This window comes from Garra rufa, chromosome 22 (assembly GCF_049309525.1).
Source record: "Garra rufa chromosome 22, GarRuf1.0, whole genome shotgun sequence".
NCBI classification, from domain to species: Eukaryota; Metazoa; Chordata; class Actinopteri; order Cypriniformes; family Cyprinidae; genus Garra; species Garra rufa.
Window position 1 is genome coordinate 28,485,966 of NC_133382.1, and position 25,497 is coordinate 28,511,462.

Genomic DNA, 25,497 nt, shown 5'->3' on the forward strand with positions numbered 1-25,497 from the left:
GTGAATTCAGTGGCTTTTCAAAGGGTTGTACTTGTGTAAACAAAGTAGAACAACTCCATTACACCAGAGGAATGTTGCTCCTGATGTCTCTGAAGTAAAAAAAAAAACAACATGCACAGTTTCGGTCTGCCCCATGTAAAGAAATGTGAGATCTTAAACACTGATTATCAAAATACCAAAGTTTATAAAGAGAGGACAAGCAGACCCACAAAATCTCTTATTCTCACTTTTTCTGTCTTAGCCTGGAGCAATATTGTGCATTTTGAATCATTTGTAGCAAAACACCAGAAATTTTTCTTTTCTATTTTTACCACATTTACTAGTATTTGTATTCAGTGACACTTTCTTAGTACTGCGTGCAGTAGGAAATCACAGTACTGTGTACTGTTTTGTCTTTTTTGTAGAGGGAGTGATATACTATACTGAAGCGCATGAATAGCATTTTTTGGATGAAAAGATGCCCTAGCCTGTGAAACCAGGGGCGGCCTTTAACAATGGCTCATTGTGCTGTATGCAGGCACTCGACGGTGCACGGTGCTCTCTGGAATAATCGGCCTGTGTCCAACTTTCCCAGGTCAGCTTGTTGAAACATGAAAGTAGAAGATTATAACATTCATGGGAATCTTGCTCTTACTCTGAAACGTATGAGCAAGTTCAAACAGATACATTTTTGATTACAGAACATATACACCAGCTAAACTTTTTTAAAAACACAAGCAGAAACTGTGCAATAGGGGCATTTACAGCTTTGCCCATGAGTAATGCCAAGTTTAAAAACACCTTTGAGAAGTTTGTGGAATGAAAGAAGATAATGCTCCCTCCTCTTTTGTGAAGTCCAGCCTGTGTTTTCCTGCAAACAGAGACTTTAGCCAATCACAGCCTCGCTCTAATCCATTCATGTGACTACGTTCGATGATTAACCCTAAAAGCCTCCCCTTTGCCTCCTCTCTGTTGTTGCTTCTTCCCTCCCCCACCTCCTTCCCTCTCTTCCTCCTATTGGCTGGGTGGGCGGAGAGAGGGACAGAGAGAGAGAGATTGAGTTTCTCAGGTCTGAACTAGACAGTCCTGTTCAGTGAGCCGTCGGAGAAAGATACTTAGAGCGTGACAGAGAGTTTGAGCATGCCTGACAGGTGGAGTCCTCTACATCTCTACATCTGGACATGGAATGTGAAATCTGGGGAGGCTAACACGGCTTGTCCTGTTTGTGGACTCTCACGGTTATTATGAAGGGACAGGTGGTCCTAGGACAGCCTGTGCCATTTGCCCCAGTGCCCTGGGACTTCAACAGGTCTCCTCCCAAGAGAGGTAAGAGCGTTGAGGAGTTGGTGAGCGAGGGCTGGGAGAAGGAACGATGCATGCCAATGCTGCATTTTCAACAGCAACAACAACTTCAGCAGCCAGTCATGTGCCCTCAAGACTTTAGACCCGCACCGGGACATTGGGAGCACCAGGCCTACCTCGGACAAGCCAATGGGTACCCTCAACATAGCTGGGAATATGAGGACTGGGACAAGACTCCTTACCGAGAAGTCCCTCCTCAACAGTTCTTCTATCAGTCTCCAGAAGCAGTGTACCAGGAGCCGAGGAAGCCACAGGAATGGACCGGCAATCACTGTTTCTATCAGCACCAGGAAGAACTGGATTACTCTGATCACAGAGACTTTGCACAGAGCCCAAGGAGTAAGGAACGTCCTGACCATGTGACCCGGTACCACTCTTGGGAATCAGATGACTACTGTGAGGGTCGTGAGCCTTATAGTCGGAGAGATCGGTATGCGTACAGTCTTGACCGTGACAGCCAGGACTACTACGATAAGGAGCTTGATCGTTACCGAGATGCGGACCGCAGGGGTCGGGATAACTATGACCGTTACGACCCCAGAGACAAGCACTATGACAGTAAACATCAAGAACGTTACGACACCAGGAAAAAGGACCGGTACCGATATAGAGAAGCAGACCACTATGACTCCAGAGACAGTTACCAGCGATATGATCGTAGTGATGAAAGAAAAGTGGACCGCTATGAGCGTAGTTACAGTGAGGAAGGCCGTAAGCGAGGTGACCGCTACCAGTATAGAGAACGGGATTCAATTGATCGAAGAGATTATTATGACTACAAAGAAAAAGAGAAGATCCGTAGTGACTTTAGGAAAGATGACTACTGTGACCGTAGAGAAAGATCTGGAGATCCGTCAAAACTAGATGACAAGGAATGGTACGAACGCAAGAAAGGTAATTACTATGACCTCAAACCTCGAGACCGGTGTGATTACAGAGAAAATAGCCAGTCTGAGCAGAGGGATCGCTTTGAACCTAAAGTCAAAGACTCTTATCAGTACAGAGACGGAGATCACCACGATTACAGAGAAAAGGATGATAGAAACTACTGGAAAGATGAACGTTATGATAGCGGGGTTAAAGACTGCTATGAAGACAAGGGTTGTGAGAGCGATCAGTATGACCAGAAAAGCAAAGACCGTTATAGAGATGTAAGGTCAAATTCTTTAGAACAAAGACAAGAGGGTTATAGTACTGACCACAGCGGTGGAAGACACTGCAAGGAATGGGAAAAGGATGTTTATCAGAAGCAGACACTAAAGGAGCGACGGTCGTATGAGGATCCTGTTAACTTCAGTTATGACCACAAGGACCAATACAGTGATCCCTCGGCTTCAGGAAAAATGGATGTGGAAGGTCAAGGCCGGGCACGGAAACCTGTTTACGTGGGTTCTCTAGACAGGAACAGCTTTTATAGGAAAACAGCACCCTGCTCTCTCAGGAAGTCAGAGTTTGCCACCAACAGGAGAAAGAAACAAGGTAAACCACATTTGTACCAGCAGTACTTTAAGTACCATGACAATAAATCTGAGGTCTGAGAGTAGAGGCAAAACACACCTTGAGGTGGCTGTGGGTGCCTTTTGACGTAACAGAATGAGTCAACTAACAATTGTAGGAATATTGCTTATGTTTATAGCTCTCCTTTGACCTTGTCGTAGAGCTCTGCTTTAGAGCTCTGCATTTCCAGATCAATTCAGGAAATGCCAAAGGTGCTGATTGTGCTGTCACCATCTTAATGCATAGGTATGCATGTCTTTGATACTACCTGCTGAAGCTGTCAGTGCAGAGCTGAGTTTCACAGATTTTTTTCTTTAGAGGTGAACTTGGAAATGTAAAGGGAGGGGGAACTGGTCCAACAGGTTTTGTTGTCTGTCTCCCCTTGTTCTCTGTCTCTCTCCCTCCCTTTCCTTTTTAGGCTTTTCTTTTGTTTGACAGCCACTATGTGTTTTATGAGACCATGTCTTTAGAGAAAAAACAATAACAACAATACAAAAAAGCAGCAAAGTGTTCAAAGCCAAGAAGTACTATTTGCATCAGATTTTAAAATCCCTTTGGCATGAACTTTACATTGGCCTCATTTAGATATTTAAGAAACATTTGTTTTTCTGGTAAAGCAAAACATTTCCTTTTCTGAAGGATCATGTGAATGGAATAATGATGCTAAAAATTATGCTTTGAAATCACAGGAATAAGTTACATTTTAAATATATTAATATAGAAAGCAGTTATTTTAAATAGTAAAAACTTTCACAGTTTTTTTTCTGTACTTTGGATCAAATAAATGCAAGCTTGGTGAGCAGATTTCTTTAAAAAACATTTTTAAAAATTTGGCTGGTAGTGTAGGTAATTTAAGGAGCTAGTTCCTGTGCCTCGGTACCTCATTCTATCAAAATATTGTCTCTAATACTTCAATAACTGAATAAATGTTGAAAGTTGACAAAGGTAGTAGTTGAAAAAAGTTACCAAGTCGCCACTTGTTTTGTAATGTAGGTTTTTTTTTTTGACAATTACTGTCCAGATTTTTGGGCCCACTCTATAGACTTTGTGTCAGAGAAACAAGTGTTTCAAATTTTGTCTTTGAACTTTAGTTTTTGTGGTAGCTCTGTATATTTCTATAGCATCGCAGTTGAAGAATAATTAGCTGGTGAAGTTGATTTACTTATTGTGGAGTTAACAAAAGTTATTGTGCATTGTAATATTCGGGTGGATGTCATAACAAAAATGTCAGTAGACTGGGAAGATTTTAAAACAAGTGGATCATTCCTAAATTTGTTCAGCAATACCTCCACGCTGTGGAAAAACAAAATGGATCCAGCTCTGTTTAAATTTTGTCTACTCCTTCAGGTGTCACTGACAGGAATAAATGGTCCTCAGTTATAGCTGCCTCATCAGTGCTTTTTACCATGAGGTGTTTGTTATGGTTGTCAGTGATTGGTGATGGGTACTTGCCATGGGTGTCTCAGTGGGACATGTGTCTGGCTTGTGTCATGTCTGACACAGAGCAGGTGGTCAGTTCAGCCCAGGGTAATCCTCAATAGCCTAGTGCTCCAGTCAGCACCTCAGTGTGGAGGAGGAGAAAAAGAGACTCCAGAGGAAATCTTTGGGACTAGGATGTGCCTGGTACCAAAACCCTCCCCCCAATTTATACAGCCTTCAAAGACAGCTTACTATTGAGTTTGGGGCACAATGAAGAGGAGGCCCAGCCTGACTCATATTCTGAAGTTATCTGCTTCAAGCTTGTCAGAACTGTACCTCTGTTTTGGCTCACATTCAGTTTTTTCCTTATTTTGTAAATGTTGCAGTCAGCAGTTTCTGGAAAGCTATATTCTTATAAATAGAGGTTAGGATTGAAGTTCCTGAGAAATGTACTTCTACATTATTACTAATTTATTCTTCAAAAACAGGTCTATGTGAGTACTTAAAAATGCTATTTATGAAAAAGTTATCCATTGAGCTCTTTAGGTCTTGTGGTACAATCACCAGCCTAGTAATATTATACTGTTGATAATGTACAAATAAGTGTGTTTGTGTGTGTGTTGGTGTGCCTTAATTTATAAGGTCGCCTCTTGCTGGTCTTCGTAATCCCTGTGCAGCTGCCCATGCCAATGGGCTGGAAGGGGATTAGGTGGAAACCTTTAACCAACCCTCACACAACATTGGTACAACATTAAGTCATTGGCCAGCTTGGCAGACAAAAGCCTCAAGTCACAGGCTGAGGAGGGAATTAACTAGTTAATGTAGGTCAGGAGCTCTTACCCTTAACCTGAAAAACAAATTCTTCATTAATTAGGGGATTCATGCCAATTTTTGGCATTCCTCACTTGAGACTGAATATTTACCCACATGTTGAGAGTAATTTTTCTCAAAGTGCTATTCTTCTTATTTATCAGCAATCAGACACAGACCCTTCATGACAGATGTGTCAATGACAGTAGGCTATGATAGTAGTGAAGCTTTTCTTTGTGTAACTGTAGAGGCAAGGCTCTTAGTGGAGACGTATATCACGTCTTCCTATTTGTGTTTGAACATTTTGTTTTGTCCCAGTGGGCCGCCCTGATAAAAGACCTAGAGTGTTAGGATACATGCAGTTACGGCATGCCTCTGTAATGCTAATCTCAGGCTGTTAAGTGGATTATATACGACTAAATGACTTGGACCACAGCAATATGCACAATGAGTCATTTTATCAGATTCTGTGAATCAACAGTTCTGTGGGAAAAAAGTGGTTTTGTGAACCTGATATTCAAGCATAACACCAAGATTAGCCAGAATAATGGTGAGATTTTGATGATGTTATATGTGATGAATCTAGGTTGTATGACGTGCATGCAGGTGTTCTGGATTGTATTGTGAGAGAATACAACTGAAATGTCACAGTAGCCAAACAAAGTAGCCAGCTGCTCGATATGTAAAAATTTATGTTGTGAAAGTATTTCTAAGACTGTCATGGATGTTGTTGAATAAAGTCGTTATTTTTGTTTTCTTTGCACACAAAAAGTATTCTCGTAGCTTCATAAAATTAAAGTTGAACCACTGATGTCACATGGACTATTTTAATGATGTCCTTACTAGGGCTGCCCCCTAATAGTCAACTAACCAGCAGTGACAGACAGTGGGTTAACGGCTGGTCTATGTGGTAATAAGTCTATAGTACATCGGGCAGGACATCCAAATGCTCATCTTTAAAATCTGTAAAGACTCTACAGTATGTTTATTTGTTTGCACTCACAATAACAACGAAACGTTGCGCTTTTGTAAAATAATTAAAGCAATCCAGATGCGCTTTCTGCTGTCTCGGTCTTTGTGAACTTGAATGCGAAACTTTGAAACTCTGTGTATACTTGCCTTACAGACATGAAAAATATATCTATAGTGTGAAATGTCTACTTTCAAATGAACCCATTCAAAAATGTATTTTTAGATTATGTAATCCATATGAAACGTGCAAACACGAGCATCACTACTGCGAAGATGATGAGTCAGTGTTGTCGACATATCTCTAAACCGAAAACAAAGAAAGCACTAGTTTATCATTAAATTATTAAAACGTTAATGCAGTGTTCAACATTCATAATTATCATATCTGCTGGTGTGCTATTGCAAATGTATGTGCACTTGAGTGCTTATTAGGCTATGTAGTCAATTAAAGCCTCATTATTATGATTTATATCATTTATTAATAAACGTGCAACTAATAGTTGACTAATGCTTAAAATGAACTATTACTAGTCGATCAGAAAAATCTTTGGTCGATTCCTTTCTACCTTTCTGGACCTTGAACGTGGTAGTTGTGCTGCTGTCTATGCAGGGTCAGAAAGCTCTCAGTTTCTATTTGTGTCTTAATTTGTATTCTAAAGATGAACAGGTTTGGAATAACATGAGGGTGAGTAATTAATGACAGAATTTTCATTTGATGAACTATCCCTTTAAATGTTTTCAGTTGAAAAGGTAAAGGTATTGATTTTACTGAGTAATGGATTGCCTAAAAAAGAATCTAAATCTCTTCAGTAGAGTTCCTCTTGACATTCCTTTTCATTGCTTTGTAGATATGTTAGAAATTACATAGACTCGCAAGGCTAAACCTACATTTGTTCTTAGTCATATTAGCAAACAATGTCCTTTTCATTCAAATTTCCTAGTAAGGTTAGGATGTTTTGAAACAAGCATGCGTCTGAGAGGATGTGGAGAGTTAATGGAACGCTTGTTCACGTTTATTACGGGTGTGTCACATCCCACACAAATCAGACATCTGACTACAACAGACAGCTGGAATGTGAACCTGCAGCCTTTTGAACAACAAAACAAAAAACGCAGGTTTCCGTGACGCAGGTTTCTGCACCAGAATGTAAAGAATTAGTAAAGAAGTTTTAGCCCTGTTTCTGTTTTTACGTAACTTATTTGAAATTAGTTTTTCATTAATTCCACGTATAAACAGGGTTTTATCCGTACTTGTAAGCCTTGTAAGATTCAAATGCGACATACTGTCATTTTCCAAGCCATGTTTACTTCGTTCTTATTTCTGACTAGTGCTGTAAATCTGTCTGAGGGACTGGATTTTTGTGGCTTGCAACACTATGTGACTTGCTCCCACACTTACTCTCATGATGGTTGTGAAGGGTATCCATGGTAAATAGGCGGTCTTATGTGAACTTTGTCTTGAACACACAGGCCTGATAATTCATGTGACCTTAGACTAGAAAGGGACAAAACAGCTCAGCACAGTCAGACCATAAAACAGTTTCACACGAATAACAATGCTATCGTTTCGTTTTCAGAGTTGTAAAACTGTTAGCTTTGTCTGTAGCACATTTGTCTATGCGAAATTACTTAATTGTTTGGCCTTGTGGATAGTTTATTGATAGAGTATTATATCTGGCCTGACACTTTATATCAAGAAACATTATTGCTGCATTTACTTGATCAAAAATACAGAAATAAAATGTAATATTGTGAAATATTATTAGTTTAAAATATTGGTTTTCTGTTTTAATATATTTTAAAATAGAATTATTTCTGTGATGCAAAGCTGAATTTTCATCAGTCATTACTCCATTATAAAGTTTCACATGATTCTTCAGAAATCATTCTAATATGTTGATTTATTACTTTTATTATCAATGTTGGAAATATTTTTTTGGAATCTGTGATTCTTTTTTCGAGATTCTTTAATAAATAAAAAGGTAAAAAGAACAGCATTTATACGTCTTTGCTATTACTTTTTATCAATTTAACACATCCTTGGTCAATAAAAGTATTATTTTCTTTCAAAAAAAGAAAGAATAAAAATTGACTGACCACAAACTTTTAAATGGTAGTTTATGTTGTCACAAAAGATTCTTATTTTAAATACATTTTAACTTTTTATTTATTAAAGAATCTAAATATTAAGCAGCACAACTCTTTTCAACATTGATAATTAATTAGCATATTAGAATCATTTCTGAAGAATCATGTGACACTGAATGCTGGAGTAATGGCTACTTAAAACCCAGCTTTGCATCACAAGAAAAAAATCTATTTTAAAATATATTAAAATAGAACACCATTATTTAAAATTGCAATAATATTTCACAATATTAGTGTTTTTTCTGTATTTTTAATCAAATATACTCAGCCTTAATGAGCAAAAAAGCCTTTAAAAAACATTTAAAATGTACTGATCCTAAACTTTTGAACAGCAGTGTATGTGTATATATCTAAACATTAGTATTACGTATTAGTATCATGCATTACTTATGGTCAATCTTAGATAAGTAAATTTGAACACTAATCATGTTTGAAATGCACTGTAGCTCGATGCACATCAAATAAAATGGGCACCCACCTGCTCCGCTGGTACACCTGAACAAAGACTCCCACTTTAAACAGAAACAGATTAAGAGTGATGAAAGGCAAAGAGGCCTTGGCATTGAGAGATCCTCAAGATCTTGATGGAATTCGGGCTCAATGAGGTGGGGCCAGACTCCAAGTAGCCGGTCACTCCAAAAACACGGAGTAGACCTGCCAAAATTAGTGTCAGTGCAGTGTATGTAACGGCATCAGAACTCCAGCTCCAGGCTTTAGGCTGTGAGTAACTGTCTCTGTGCTTGCTCAGTTGTCTGTAATGGTGCAGGTTCCCATGCATTCAGATGGTAATGCAGGGACAGAATGGAGTTTGTGTCTTCCACAGAGAGCCTTCCCTGTTGATACAGTGGGACAGAGTAGGACGATTCCACTCGGCTTTAGAGGAATGCACCGCCTGTGACCTCTGGTGTGTGTTTGTGTGTGGCAGTGAGGACGAGGAGTTTGGAGGGTAACAGGTGGGTGACGTCTTAGAGGCCCTAGAGGTCTTTTCTTTGAGTGCTGCTGAGTCGCAGACACAGACAAGCCTACAAAAAGATAAAAAGTCTGCGTAGATGAATTGAAATCTTCAATATGAAAAGATTTCAATTGGTAATTGGTGTTAGGTTCATGGAGTGTGGTCTTTGTGAGAGAGAAGTGTTGTGTTGCTGTGTACACTGGTTTATGCCTCTTGGCTTTGTGTGTGAAAATCATGTTTAGATTGATTGTCCATGGTTGTACTAAGGTCTTTTTTTTGTAGATTTAACAGTAGTGGTTTATAGAGTGTAAACATAGATTTATGATCATTTGGTGTGTTTGGTGAGCTTTATTTTAACATTAAATAACGTGTTGAAGTATCATATACAGTGATGGTTGAAAGTCTGAGAATGCAGCTTCCGCTTTTCAAAATTTTCCATTATAAACTATCTATATATATATAGGCGATACATTAAATATTAGTAGTATTATTGCAAATTTTTGAGATGTAGAACATATTGATACTCATATCAAATGACATAAAACTGGGAGAAATGTTAAGATTTTTAACTAGACTGCTGTTCAAAAGTTTGATATCAGTAAGATGTTTAGTATTGTTATATATAGAAAAAAATTTCATATTATTATAATTTAAATTTTATTGCAATTTATCTTAATATACTTAAAAAATATAATTCATTCTTGTGATCAAAGCTGAATTTTCAGCATCATTACTCTTCAGTGTCACATGATCCTTCAGAAATAATTCTGATATGCTGATTTATTATCAATGTTGGAAAGTGTCATTTTTTTTGGAACCTGTGATACTTTTTTAAAAGATCCTTTAATGAATAAAAAGTATAGTATTTTTTTTTTTTTTTTATTAAAAGTCTTTACTTTAATAAAAGGATTATTTATTTATTAAAAAGAAGGGGGGGGGGGGGATTTAAACCTCAAAATTTTAAAGGTGAAGTATATTGTTAAAAAGATTTCTATTTTAAGAGTGCTGTTCTTTTTTACTTTTTATTAATCACAGGTTTCAAAAAATATATATATTAAGTAGCATATTAGAATAATTTCTGAAGGATCATGGGACACTGAAGACTGGAGTAATGGCTGATAAAAAATTCAGATTTGCATCACAGAAATAAATATAAATGATAAATATAATATAAATATATATATATATATATATATATATATAAATAAATATATTTTAAAGTATATTAAAATAGAAAACCATTATTTTTAAATTGCAATCATATTTCACAATATTACATTTTTTTCTGTATTTCTGATCAAATAAATGCAGCATTGATGAGCTAAAGAATTTTCTTTAAAAAAATTTTTTTTTAAATCGTACTGATCCCAAACTATTGAACTGCAGTGTATATTGTATATTTTTGTATATATTTTTGATTGCCTCGTTGCTGAATATAATTAATTTCTTTAAAAAAAAATTGCAGTGACATTTTAACAATATTTATATATACATTCATACAAGGTTTAATTTAAATTTTAAAATCGAGTATGTTAATTATCTTGTCACACTGTGCACCATTTTTATAGGTGTATAAAAAGTAATTACATTAGCAATTTATGTTGGAAAACTAGTTCAAAATTGTTTAGGCACAATGTTTTCATGATTTTTTTTTTTTGGTCCATCCCTGGGTTTGCTATTGTGGGAACTATGTGAGCAACACACAGAACACATTGGCTGGAGCACGACCCTGGAAGCAGACCAAACATAATGTCACAATCAATTATGTCCACAGAGACAGAAAGAGAAGCCATTGTGCATGTGTGTGTGCTTGGTTGAGATTACCCTCTCCGCCATTCACCAGACCATGGCACACATACAGACGTTTATGAGCGCTGGAACACACTTGAAATGAAACCTTAGTTCTAGCGCAGCACAACTGCCACACACTGAACTCTTTTTTGGCTCTCTGTTTCGTTTTCTCATCTACTTTCTGTTTACCCTTCGCCCTTTTAACCTTTAACCTTTCCTCATAACCACCATTAATCCCTAATGTTCATCACAGTTGTCCGTCATATATATATATATATATATTTTTTTTTTTTTTTTTTGATGACTGATTCTTAGATTCAGTTTTGAAAATTAAGTCCTTTATCCAAACACTTTCGTTTAGACCGTCTGAGCTCACTTAGTTAAGTTTCATGATGAACCAAAACTCGTAAGACTATCTAAATGAATGTATTGTGAGAGATTTTACTCTTTGAAGTTTTTTATTGTTCAGAACAATGAATACTCTAGGCCTGTTAACTAGATGTGGGTCAGATTGCGTTATAGTGATAATGTGTGAGTATGTACTATGTACTCTATGTGAAGTAGAACAATTAGTAAATGGATGAATGATGCTGCATAGACCACTTTTTTATCTTTAATTAGTATGGGCCACACATGTTAATGGGTTCTGTACAAAGACTTAGAAAACAACTGTTTACTTGCTGCCAAGAGGTTTGCCCATACAGAAGCCTAGAGCTATAAAGAGGATGGATAAAATTAACATTATTAGTAGTAGTTACTGTTTTTAGTTCATTAATAATAAGTGTTTAAAGGCTGGATTGTGCATGATTCATCACATGATTGCTTTTATTATATTAATTTTTACAGTTGAGGACATAAGTTTACATACATCTTGCAGAATCTGCAAAATGTTAATTTTTTTTTTTTTTTACCAAAATAAGAGGAATCATACAAAATGCATGTTATTTTATTTAGTACTGACCTGAAGATATTTTACATATAGTCCACAAGTGAAAATAATAGTTGAATTTATAAAAAATAAACCATTCAAAAGTTTACATACACTTGATTCTTACTACTGTGTTGTTACCTGAATGATCCACAGCTGTTTTTTTTGTTTAGTTGTTTCCAGAAAGAAAAACTATGTATTAAGAACCAGGGGTGAAAACTTTTGAACAGAATGAAGATGTGAACATTTTTTATATTTTGCCCAAATAACATATATATTTTTTCAATTTAGTACTCCCCTTTAGAAGCGACAGAAGATACTTACATGTTTCCCAGAAGACAAAATAAGTTTAATTTACCCTGATCTTCAAATTCAGAAAGTTTTCACCCCCCTTAATTCATAGTGTTTCCTTCTGACGCATAAGTGAGCGTTTGAATCTTCTGTAAGTATGAATATACAGTTGTCCCATTTCTCAGAACAGAGGCTCTGAAGATTTCATTTCTGAACAGTTCAGTTTCTGTTTTGCTGTAAAATTTCAGAGGTCAAATGTGAAGTGGAATTACAAGGCCTTTTGAGTTGCACTCAAATCTCTTATCAGCATTAAAGACTTATTGTAGCGTGATGTCAGTATGAGCCAGAAACAAGCTAAATGAGTCTCTCCTTCTCATTTTCACTGTAAATTGAAACTGAAATTTCCACACGCACCACAACACTTACCTATACACCAATATCTTTGGGACTTTGCTTTATTTTAATACCTGTTGGCGTTTTCTGTCATAGTCTGTCACAGACTATGCAAAGTCCCATGCTTCCCCTTGGCTCCTGAGAGGGTTCATGTCTCACTGCGTGCTATGACAGTCCTTTGTACCTCCATGAAGCACCATCTCAGGCAGCATTGTGGGGAGGCACCCATGCGTGAGAGCAGATCTCCCTCCCACACTCTCCTGCCCCAGATGCATTTGAGTGCCAGTTCTGACCGAAGAGATCAAAGAGCAGTCAAACTAAACTCCAAGCCATGACATCCGCTGGACAGCCAATGGCAACACGCAGAGCAAACTGTCTTCTCTTTCTTATTCTAACTGGCAGCTTAATTCATGTCTCCCTTGTTCTTCCTCATGTTTTATAAATGAGCGTAATCCATTCAGACTGGTGTGAAATCTTTTATTATGTCCGTACTAGCAAGATCAAAGTCTATCTATCTATACAGCTATCTATCTAGCTAGCAATCTATTGTTTGTTTATTCCATCTATCGTTAGTTTGGTTGTTTGCTCTATATATAATTTGCTTGTTTGTTCCATTGTTTGTTTGTCTGTTCTATTGTCCATTCGTTTGTTCATTCTATATATCGTTTGTTTGTTTGTCTTTCATCCAGTCTCTCATTTGTTTGTTCTGTCTATCGTTTGTTTTTGTTCTATCTGTCATTCATTTGTTTGTTCATTCTATAGTTTGTTCATTCTAACATTTGTTCATTCTAACATTTGTTTGTTCTATTATTTGTTTGTTTGTTTGTTTGTTCTATTGGTCATTTGTTCGTTTGTTCGTTCTATCATCCGTTTGTTTGTTTGTTCATTCTATCTATCATCCATTTGTTTGTTTGTTTGTTTGTTCTATATATTGTTTGTTCATTCTATCTATCATTTGTTCTATCGTTTGTTTTTGTTCTGTCACTTGTTTGTTCTATCATTTGTTCATTGTCATCCATTTGTTTGTTCATTCTATCGTCCATTTCTTCGTTTGTTCTATCTATTGTCCATTTCTTTGTTCATTCTATATATCGTTTGTTTGTCTTTCATCCAGTCTATCATTTGTTTGTTCTGTCATTTGTTTGTTCTATCTATTGTTTGTTTGTTCTATCGTTTGTTTTTGTTCTGTCTGTCATTCATTTGTTTGTTCTATCATTTGTTTGTTCATTCTATAGTTTGTTCATTCTAACATTTCTTTGTTCTAACATTTGTTTGTTTGTTCTATTGTTTGTTTTTGTTCTATCTGTCATTCATTTGTTTGTTCTATCTATCATTTGTTTTTTAATTCTAGAGGTGTAAGAATGATCAAAAATGATTTGCTGAAGTTGATCGACTGCAGCAACCAAAAAGTTGTTTTTATATATTGTGCTAAAGTTTTTTTGTTTTTTTTTGCACCATGTTTATTAAAACAAAAATCAAAAAAACTGTCCTAATAGTGGCCAACAAAGTTGTACGTTGTTTGTGGTTGACAAGGGCATTCTTTCTTTCTCTCTCATTAGAAATGACCCTGCTTGCCTCCCAGCCTAAGTCTCTGGAGTCATCCCCGGCGTCAACGGCCACCACTGAAGACCCCGAACAAAGGATGCTGGAGAAAAGGTCAAAGGTCATCGAGGAGCTTCTGCAGACAGAACATGACTACATCAAGGATCTTCAGATGTGTGTGAAAGAGATCATCCAACCTCTGCAGAGGAAACAGGCAAGAAACACTCAACAAACTTGAACGATGTATTTATGTAATGAAAAACCATTAAAACCCTTTTCTCAAATATCCACATCTCATATAGGTCCAGAGTATTGATTTTGATGGTCTCTTTGGAAACATCAACTCCGTAATTGACCTTTCACGTCGACTCTACAAGGCCCTCCAGGATACAGACTCAATTGGTTAGAGCAAATAAAATCCCTGAACTCAGATTATAGATTTTGATCAATATCCATATTGTTGTTTTACCATATTCATGTTTGCTCATCCAGGGCAAGTGTTCCTAGACTACAAATGTGAATTAGAAGAGGTTTACAAGATCTATTGCCAAAATCATGACGATGCCATCTCTTTACTGGAGACCTACGAGAAGGACGAGAACATCCAGAAGCACGTGTTGGAATGTCTAGAGAAGCTCAGGTAATTTTCACAGCTGTTTTACATGAATCAGACACCTTCATCTCATTGCACGGTGTGGTTACCACTACCAACGCATGATCAGATGCAGATAAGCATGTTGACGCCAATCGTAATATTTAACAGTGTGTAACTGTGTGAGAAAAAAGTTGTGTAGGACACTAATTGTGTGATATTTAACGTTACACATGATCTGTCACTTTTAATGGTATCTGGGATTGTCAGTCATGTGACGTAGACAGAATTTTATAGTAATACATCACCAACAGAAGAAATGCTACAGGGTGTGCTGGGCTTACTCGTGCTATTATAAGTCATAGTGTCTTAAAATCTAGAGGAACCAGTTTGTTTTTTTTACTTCTATTTATCTAATTGGACATTGGATGACTAAGGGCATCTGTGGCATTCCAAAACAGGAAACATCTTTGCCCTTTGCCCAAAGTTTTGCTCAGGATATTATACTATAACCTTATTAATATGCCTTATGCCACATAGAGCACTCAGTGTAAGAGAAATGTGATGTTTTCTATTTTTGAGCACCAAATCAGCATATTATATTGATTTCTGAAGGCTTGTGTGACACTAAAAACTGGAGTAATGGCTTCTGAAAAATCAGCTTTGCCACAGGAATACATTTTAAAACTATAATTAAAAAATGTTGTTTTAAATAATAATATTTCACAGTATTACTGTTTTTATTGTACTTCTGATCAAATAAATAGAGCCTCGGTGAGCATAAGAGACTTCTATTGAAAACATTGAAAAATCTTAGCAGCCCCAAACTCTTGAATGGAAGTGTATTTGCGTAACAGTGAAGCTTTATGTCTTTGAGTTTCCAGATCTTTGTTATTGTGGATTAGAAATGCATGGCGGGAGAGGAATGTGCCTCACCTAGTTTCGCCATTTTTTTTAGTTTCAGTGTTTCATCAAACGTTTCCGGCTTGTTCCTCTAATGTTATTTATTAGGTTTAGGCTTTATTTGAACTTAACACCTGTTGCAACCACATTTCTTGACTAGTTTCTTATTGTAAACATTTGCCGTCTACGTCTTTTAAGCTGTCATTTCCTGTTAGTACAGAGTTTAGTTTGTTCTTGATATTTGCTTTAGCAAAGAATACAAGGAAATATTCAGAACATTTTCCCATTAGTTCCAAAAATGTTTTTCACTCCGTCATAGTAGGGAGCAGGAACATGGAGCAGTTTGTCCCAAGTTTTAAGACATTTTCAAAATGAAAGTAGACTTTGCCAAGACTACAGCTTTATCCCAAATGACTCAGAGTCCAGTCGAAAAAAAATTGCTAACATGTTGATTCTCTGGCACTGGCGGGATGTTACTCTGATGAAGCTTGCTATAAAAAAGGAATAAATCCTCTAAAAAGCTTCTTAAGAATAATGTCTGCTGTCTTTTATTACTTTTGAACTTCCACACTTGAGTGCACTAGACTCTGACTGACATTTCATTTTGGCTCTCAGTGGGAGATCAGAGTTGAGGCCCCACGAAGGCTTACTTCTCGCCTGAAGCGGGTCACCCATGGCATGAGTTGCCCCAGCAACGGGCAGCTTATTAATCAAGCACACAAATAGTTTTTCAGTTTCACGTTTGTCGTCTTGCCCTTTTGCCCGGTGCATTCACATTCATTGCCGCGTAATGGCAAGACATGACTTTTGTTTTAAAAATAAGCAGTTTAAAACAAGGACGTTATATGTGATAAGCCTTTTAGATGATTTAACTCGACACTGTGTGTTTTGTTCCCTTTTTTCTCCTCTCTCTCCTTCTTTCTCCTGACAGAGGGATATACCGTGAGTGGTAAGTTTAACGCAACTCTAAAGCAACTGCATGTGAAGTGCCAGACAGCATGCTGAACATTTATTAACCTGCGTAACCCTTTTCTCCTTGTGTTTGTGTGTGTGACCAGGGGGCCTTGTATGCTATGTGTGTGTGCTTTGTGTTTTGTGATTTCCTAGTCAATTCTGAGTCATATTCTGACTTAAATTTGCACAAATGAGAAGGGATAGGTATTAAATTAGATTTCCTGATTCAACTCTAATTCATTTCAGTATTTGTCAGTAATAACAGTTATTAGTATAACAGTTTCAGTTAATACATAGAGAAAGAATATCTCTCAGTGCTGTAAATTGTGCGCAAATCTATCGCAAGTAATTTAATGTCTGAAACTTTGTATTATGAGCAATTCTCACGTTTATTTGCCTCTTTATGATGAATCACTTGTTGTCAGGGTTCGTACAAGGTGCTTAAAGTGCTTGAAGTACTTGAGTTTGACTGAAATGTAAGGACTGGAAAACCCTTGAGAATAGCAATATTTCTGAAGTGGGACTTGAAAAGTACTTCAATTATTTAAAAAATTGTTTAATTTTATCAACAAGCACATATTTTTTTAAGTGAAATTCAACTATTCCAAACACAGTTCTTTGGTTCTTTTTTCGCTTATTAAGTCAGTAATAGTACTGACAGTGTTGTTAACATGACTGAAGATGCGAAAAGAGGAACAGAAATTGATTAAAATTTGATTTCGATCATTCATTTAAACCAAATGAATGCAAAAACCAGATCAAATTTAATGAGCCATTAATTTTCGAATTTCGACTTCGCTTGTAATTTTTTTAAAAAGGATGTATAGTAATGGGTGAAACGGAGCTGTTCGAAACTGAATCAGTTAAACCATTGTGTCACAAAATGATTCACTGTTTCGAAGCGCGCCCATTGGATCGTGAATCATTTGATTCAGATCTGGACTTCGGAGAGAGTTTGTGAATCATTTGGTTTAGATCGGGACTTTGTGAATCATTTGATTCAGATCGGGAATTTAAATTGCTTTTGTGAATCATTTGATTAAGATAAGGAACTTCGGAGTGGGTTCGTAAATCATAGTTTTCAATTCGCGAAATGATTCACGAACCCGCTTAGTTTCAGATAAGGATTTTGGAGTGGGTTCTTGAATCTTTTTTTCAATTTTTTTTAATTAAACAGTAGAAAACATCAAACAGGCAGTACAGTTAAAAAAAAGAAAGAAAGAAATTACAAAAATACAGAAAGTACAAATACAAATCCCTTAAGAAAATTGTGGTTTTACTACAGTAAGAGTGTAGTAACCACGTTTTTGTATAACCACAGTTTTACTACAAATACCATGGTTTAACTTTGGTTAGTGTAGGAAAACCATGGTTAATTTGTGGTTAACAAAAAAAGTACACAAAAACTAGTGCATGAAAGTCCTTAAAAGTCCTGAAATTTCATTTTACAGTGTCTGTACGATCCCTGGTTGTTTTATTCATTGTAAGCGAGTAAATTATTTAAGAAGTATTATTCATAATAATTAAATAGTATTAATTGCTAAATTAATAAATCTAAATGTATTTTTTTTGCTGGAAAATCAACTCTCTGTAACTACAGTGTATGTTTTTGATTCACTTAAAAGAACCAGTTTATAAGATTCATTTGTTTGTGAATCAGACTACACTGATCATGTTGTATGTTTTTGATTCACTAAAAAGAACCATTGATAAAATTTAATGTTTTTGTGAATCAGACTACACTAGTTGGCAGTTTGTGTTAGGGCTGGGCGATTAATCGAAAAATAATCGAAATCGACATTCAGAACCTATAATCGTTAAAATTTTTCCAGGAAGATTATTTCAATTACTTTCCCTTTAAAAAACACAAGCGCTCCGTTCCGTTATTCCGCCGACATGTCGATGGAGAGCTTAAACAGTATTTATACAGTAAAAAGTATTTTTACAGGATATACAAGGGTAATTTTATTTAGAGGAGATACTGCTTATTTTCTACTTTTAATATGAAAAACATTGAAAATTATTTATTTTGTTTCCAATAGTGCAAGTTATTTATTTTCACTAATTTAAGAAAAATGTGACTTTTCGTTTTAAGCAATGCTTGCTTTAATTTCAGTTGTTCAACACTGATGTTCAATTAATAATCATAGATCGTAGATAGTGTGTTTCCTTCAATTATTTTAAAATCAAGTAATGCACCCTTCATCCAAAAATCTCTCGCTTATAATATGTGAACATATTTACTGTACAAAACTTGTCAGTGAACTATGAGGGCAAAAAAATAATTATTATATAAATATAATTAAATATAATTTTATTAATAAATAAAATAATCGTTCATTAATCGTAATCGGGTTAAAATGTTCAATTAATCGAGATTTTGATTCTAAGCCAAATTGCCCAGCCCTAGTTTGTGTACAGTACAGTGTATGTTTTTGATTCACTAGAAAGAATCAGTTCATAAGAGTCATTTGTTTGTGAATCAGACTACACTGATCACATTGTATTTTTTGATTCATTAAAAAGAACCAGTTGATAAGTGTTTGTGAATCATAATACATTGGTCAGTAGTATCTATTAAAAACCAAATTGTATCTTTTAAAAACTAAATTGTTCAAATGAAGGTGATGATTAAAAGATTTTTTTTTAAACATTTATTTTACCCAGCCCTACAGGTTAGACTCAAGTTGTGCAAAACCATTTTTTAAAGTCAGAATATGACCCCAGTGGGAAAATTGGCTCATATTCTAAACAGTTTATGTCATTTTTCTTGCATTTTTTATATTAATGCTTTCTGGTGGCATGTGAAACAGTTATTAACACAATTTCTGTGCTCATGATGGGGTACTTAAAGCAAGTAAACCAACTTAACAGCGATGTTACTTGTCGAAAGGCAACAAACAAATTATAATTCCAGTGATTTTTTTTATGTTGTTCAGCTATTTAAACATTCTTGTTGCTTCATGATGTTTTGAAATATCCTGTTCCGCAACATCCAAATCACGCAGCTCTGGATTTGCATCTCCTGTTTTCATCCTATCAGTCAAAAAGTGTGCACTCTTTGTTAGAACAACTTAGTAGCCTACTCTGTCTACTGTAAACCATTTTAAAGTAGTTGACAATGAGCCAGTGGATAACTGATGGATGAAAACAATGTGTGTGTTCGGTGACCCCAGTCTACTGTCAGAGGAGGGTGAAGAATGTTACCTTGATGGGAGTCTAAATCTCTTTCTCACTTTATCTCACTCTCCCACCCTTTTGCTCTGTCACAGGGGAAAGACAAACTACATTAATCTGGGTTCCTTCTTGATAAAGCCGGTACAGAGAGTAATGCGTTACCCCCTGCTCTTGATGGAGCTGCTCAACACCACTCCAGAGTCACACCACGACAGGAAGCAGCTCGCTGAGGCAGTGATGTCCATTAAAGAGATCAACGTCAATATCAATGAATTCAAAAGGAGAAAGGATCTTGGTTTGTGACTGTTTATCTATCTATCTGTCTGTGGGTTAGAATGTTGTCTGTAAGTGTGATCCATAACTCAACAGCACCATCTGTTGTCTATAGTGGTGAAGTATCGGAAAGGTGATGAAGACAGACTCATCGACAAGATCTCAAAGCTGAGTATGCACTCCATCATCAAGAAGTCCAACAGAGTGAGCAGCCATTTAAAGCATCTGACTGGGATCTCACCTCAGGTACACTGGCACTGCTGTTAAAGGGATATTTCACCTAAAAATTAAAATTACCCCATGTTTTACTCACCCTCAAGCCATCTTTGGTGTATATGACTTTCTTCTTTCAAACGATTACAGCTGTATAATGGCAGTGAATGGGTGTTGAGATTTTGAAGTCCAATAAAGTTTATCTATTCATCATAAAAAGTGCTCCACACAGCTCCAGGGGGTTAATAAAGACCTTCTGAAGTGTATTTATGCGTTTGTGTGAGAAAAATATCCATATTTAAAACTTTATAAACTGTAATTTCAAGCTTCTGCTAACTATAATACATGCTTTCATGAGAGAGAGGCGTTTCAGCGACTCTCCGGAGAGAATATGTTAGTCTCATATGAACCCAATCTCCGTTTGGCTTATGGAAATTCTGAGATATTTTTCTTTACAGATCCTCATTTTGTACTTCTAATTCATGACCAGTGTTTTGTTTTGCTCTCCCCTCTGCGCTACTTATCGGAAGCTAGAGTTTATACATTTTCAGATATGGATATTTTTCTTACACAAATGCATTGAGTCACTTCAGAAGGCCTTTATTTACCCTACAGAGCCATGTGTACTTTTAATGATGGATCGATGCACTTTATTCTGCTTCAAAATCTCAACACCCATTCAGAACATTTTTTTAATATAACTAATTGTATTCATTTGAAAGAAGAAAGTTATATATACCTAGGATGAGTTGAGGGTGAGTAAATCAAGTGGTAATTTTCATTTTTGGGTGAGCTATCCCTTTAATGACACCATCATTTCTGGACTGAGAGACTGAGTTTAGAATAGATGTTTAACCAAACTGCTTTTCATTCCTTCTTAGATCAAAGATGAAGCTTTCGATGAAGCAGAGAAAAGATTCAGATTCCAGGAGCGACTCATCAAATCCTTCATCAGGGATATCTCCCTTTATCTGCAGCATATAAGGGTATAAAAATAATTCTCTGCCTACATTCTTTACTAATCTTTCCATACGCTTGCATTCATTTTGTCAGTTTTTTTGGGTTTTGTGTGATGATCAAATTCGCTTTTCGACTACGTTCACACTGCGAGCCTTAATGTAGAAAATTCTATTTTTTTCCTCAAATCCGATTTTTTTGTATAGCTGTTCACATTGTTGTTTTAAATGTGGCCAATATTAGATTTACAATGAGAACAGATCATGGTTCCGAACTAGCCCTAATGATACAAACAAGGTTTCCAGGTTTTCACAACAAAATCTGCCCAATTGCTTCCAAATCATTTTCAACAAAGTTGAAAAACAACCCAGGCAACAGTGGAAAAAGTAGCCAGATTCCGCGGGGAAACTGTGGATTTGGCAACACTTGTACAGTACACTGTCATATTGAAGTAAACACGATTATGAATTTATTTATAGTGTGATCTGCTGCAAAAGTCAGTGAAATTATGCACAGGCAATATGAAAAATAAAAAAAGGATGTGACAAATTACAGCAGAGTTTTGAATCTTTTATTATACGAGCCTTCATGTTTGGTTATATTTAAAGTTGTCACTGTAATACTTATTTGTTCTTACACATCACACTTCCACTGATTACCTTTCGCAACTGTCTAGATAACTCTAAGCATGTAAAATCACAGAATTATATTGAATATCGATCTAGAGTCACATAAAATCCGCATGAATTCCGACATGACTGTTCACACTGCAGTCACATTGCAAAACATCTGACCTGTGTTGGATTTAGTACCACATATGGTGGCATTAGTTTGTGCTGTTCACACTGTCATGACAAAAACAGATCTGAGAAGAAAAAAAAAACGGATTTGGGCCACATTTGCCTGCAGTGTGAACGTAGCCTTTGATTCAGTATATGAAGTAATTTTGCCTAACCCTAACCTTTTTATATCCAATAGGAGTCAGCCTCAGTAAAGGTACTGGCCGCCATCAGTTTCTGTGACATCTACACAGAACGGCAACAGCATATGGATCCTGAGCGTTTTCAAAGAGCACATCGATGCATCAGCGACAAACAGTTCACGGAATTTGTGAGTAAAAAACAAATAAATAGTGAAAAAACAAAAAAAGCAGCAGTGCTAAACCTGTAAGACCTCTGTTGATCTTCGGAACACAAATTAGGATATTTCTGATAATATCCGAGAGCTTTCTGACCCTGCATAGACAGCAATACAACTACCACATTCAAGGCCCAGAAAGGTAGTAAGGACATCGATAAAATTGTCCATCTGACGACAATTTCTTCTCTTCTATGTCAGTCTTCGTTGTGCATTTATGAAAGTCTTGCGACAGAACATGCTAGTTGCTTTGCTGTCTATGCAGGGTCAGAAAGCTCTCGGATTTCATCAAAAATATCTTAATTTGTCTTCCAAAGATGAATGAAGGTCTTACATATTTGGAATGAGGAATGAGGTTGAGTAATTAATGACAGAATTTTACTTTTTGGGTACCTATTCCTTTTATTTGAATTAAGCACATGAACTATGTCTGGACTCTTTCTAAATGCGTGTCTGCATGTCTGTCTTTGAGCAGAAGGAGAGGACAGAAGCCCTAGTCATCGCTCCTCTCACCCAGCTGCTCAATATGTTTGCCGGTCCCCACAAACTGATCCAGAAACGTAGAGACAAGCTGCTGGACTATGACAACTGTAAGGAGCGTGCAGAGAGGCTGAAGGACAAGCGAGTGCAGGAAGAGCTGCAGGCGGCGAGAAATAACTATGAAGCTTTGAACGCCCAGCTGCTGGATGAGCTGCCCAAGTTCCACCGCGCAGCCGAAGACCTGTTCAGCAGCTGCGTGAGGGGCTTCACCCAGGCCCAGAGAGATTTCATTGCACTCACGCTGGGAGAGCTCACGCCACTGCTGCAGGTGAGGACGTTATTGTTTTATCATGCTCTGTCATCTGTGATGTTTTCTGCTTTCTTAATTTTTTTCTTTTTAACTTAATGTTATGTGTTTATACCTCTCTAGCTGTCTGGTTTGGGTGGTACAGAAGGAAATCTGGTGTCCTTGTTCCAAGAGGAGCACACTCGCGTGTTGGATTTACTTCAGAGCTTCAGTTTCTTTCCCGATAATCTTCCTACAACAACTGTACGCAAGCCTTTTGACAAGAAGACTCTGGAAAAACAGAATTCAAAGAAACCACAAGGCCCTGTGAGTTTTTCTAGTGCAGCGGGTTTTCTTATCAGTGTTGTTATGTTATCAAAAATTGTTAAAAATCGTTTTTATTAATTGAAGTAAAGCTAAAATAAAATTTAAGTATTAGATAAAAAACTTAAATGAAGATTAGAAATATTGTCTGGCATAAAATAATCTTAAGATGAAGTACTAAAATGATTAAAACTGGAATAAAAAATTAATTAAAGCTAAACAGAAATATTAAAAACAGTAATAAAAATGACACAACCACATAAAAATATTAAAACGTTAACAAGTTAAAATGAAAATTAAAAAATTTATAAAACTGACTATTTAAATAAAACTAAAATAAACCTTAAATATTAGATGAAACATACGTTTAAAAAAACGTAAACAAAATGCTAACAAGTTAAAATGAAAAATGAATAAAGTTGAATATTTTAAAAATGAATAAAAATTACAATTAATTTAAATAAAGCTAAAATAAAAAAGAAATATTACATGAAAACTATATTAGAAATAAATATAAATATTGTCTTTGCAACTAATTGCAATAAAATAAATTTAGATTAAAGTAGTACAAATACTAAAAATGAAATCAAAATAAATTAAAGCTAAATAGAAATATTAAAAACACTAATAAAAATGACAGATATTAGATAAAAAAAAATGTAAATGAAAATTAGAAATATTTCCTTGGCAACTATAATTGAAATAAAAAAGTTTAAGTTACTAAAAAAAATACTAAAATTACTAAACTCAAATAAAAATAAATTACTGCTAAAAATGGCAAAAGCACATAAAATGATTAAAATGTAAACAAGTTAACAGGAAAGCTGAAAATATAAAAATAAAAGGTAATTCAAAATATTAATAAACACTGATAGTATAGAAATACTACTAATACTATTGAAAATACTCTTTGAAATAACGGTAATTAGTTTTAAATTTATGTTCAAGATTAAAAATAGCTTCAACCAAGGTGTTTAGCTAATCAGGCTTGTCTAGTTTTTAAGCTGTTTTGGACACTTTGCCTCTAGTCAGTCTGAAAGACCAGACCATCAAGCCACCTTTGACTGGTTAAACTGTTTTTTTTTTTTTTTTTTTTTTTTTGCAGCAGCAGCAGCACAGTCAACCGTGTTGAAGAAAGGAATTATTAATTCTCCTCTCTTTCTGTTCCTCATTTTGCAGCCAAACTATGTGCTACAGACAGATGACCACCGAACGGGGCTTCTGGCAAAATACGGCCCAGAGAAACTCTACCAGGCTGAAAGAAATTTTAATGCAGCACAGGACTTGGACGTGTCTGTACTAGAAGGAGACATAGTGGGTGTCATCAAGCAGCAAGACCCCATGGGCAGCCAGAACCGCTGGCTAATAGACAATGGAGGTTTGTATCACATTATCTCTGTATGATACATGTTTCAGCATTTCCTAAAACACATTTGGCTTAAACACTCTTTTGTTTGGTTTTTCCTTTAGTTACAAAGGGCTTTGTGTATAGCTCTTTCTTAAAGCCCTACAATCCACGTAGGAGTCAGTCGGATGTTTCCATCGAGAGCCAATCATCGAATGAGTCAGGCTATGGTGGATCCTCTCCTATGTTCTCACGGCAAAATAGCAGCAGCACTCTGACTTTCAACCAAGAGACGTCGACTGTCAGCTTCACAACGGCATTGCCTCCAAACCAATCACACACTCGCACAAATCAAGAGACCACTCTGAGAAAAAACAAAGAGGCTTCGACCAACTCCTCTTCCTCCAGTCAGAAGGATTCCCTTGACCCCACTTTCAGAAACTCTCCCAATCACAAAGAACTGCCTGAGACGGCCTGTCGAAATAACAGGGAACACTCAGAGCCCTCCTATTGCAATTCCACCAATCAAAAAGACTCGTTAGACCCTGAGAAAAACACTCCTACCAATCACAGAGACCCCCCAGACTTCTCTGAGACAGATTCTTGTCCCTCCAGTAAAAACTCCAGGTATGAACCATCTTCAAGGTACCACGACTCACGTGGTGCTTACAGCTCACAGCCGAGACAAAATGGAGACTATTCGGTACAGCAGAGAAGGCAGCAGTACAGTCCTGAGGAGTATATAGATCCTGATCCAGAGCCTGAACCTGAG

The 25,497-nt window shown here is 36.3% G+C and overlaps 1 protein-coding gene across 1 annotated transcript in view; it reads left to right on the top strand.

Annotated features, from left to right (window-relative positions):
- The window catches only part of dnmbp (dynamin binding protein), a gene marked incomplete at its 3' end in the record, with an annotated part of 64,872 nt that extends 39,375 nt beyond the window's left edge, over positions 1 to 25,497 (top strand). The window contains exons 5-16 of the mRNA XM_073827897.1: positions 14,102 to 14,298; positions 14,387 to 14,486; positions 14,577 to 14,724; positions 16,511 to 16,528; positions 19,806 to 20,005; positions 20,099 to 20,229; positions 21,078 to 21,182; positions 22,132 to 22,263; positions 22,766 to 23,098; positions 23,201 to 23,383; positions 24,560 to 24,758; positions 24,851 to 25,497. Coding sequence (XP_073683998.1) covers positions 14,102 to 14,298; positions 14,387 to 14,486; positions 14,577 to 14,724; positions 16,511 to 16,528; positions 19,806 to 20,005; positions 20,099 to 20,229; positions 21,078 to 21,182; positions 22,132 to 22,263; positions 22,766 to 23,098; positions 23,201 to 23,383; positions 24,560 to 24,758; positions 24,851 to 25,497 — 2,393 coding nt within the window. The remainder of the gene's footprint in view (positions 1 to 14,101; positions 14,299 to 14,386; positions 14,487 to 14,576; positions 14,725 to 16,510; positions 16,529 to 19,805; positions 20,006 to 20,098; positions 20,230 to 21,077; positions 21,183 to 22,131; positions 22,264 to 22,765; positions 23,099 to 23,200; positions 23,384 to 24,559; positions 24,759 to 24,850) is intronic.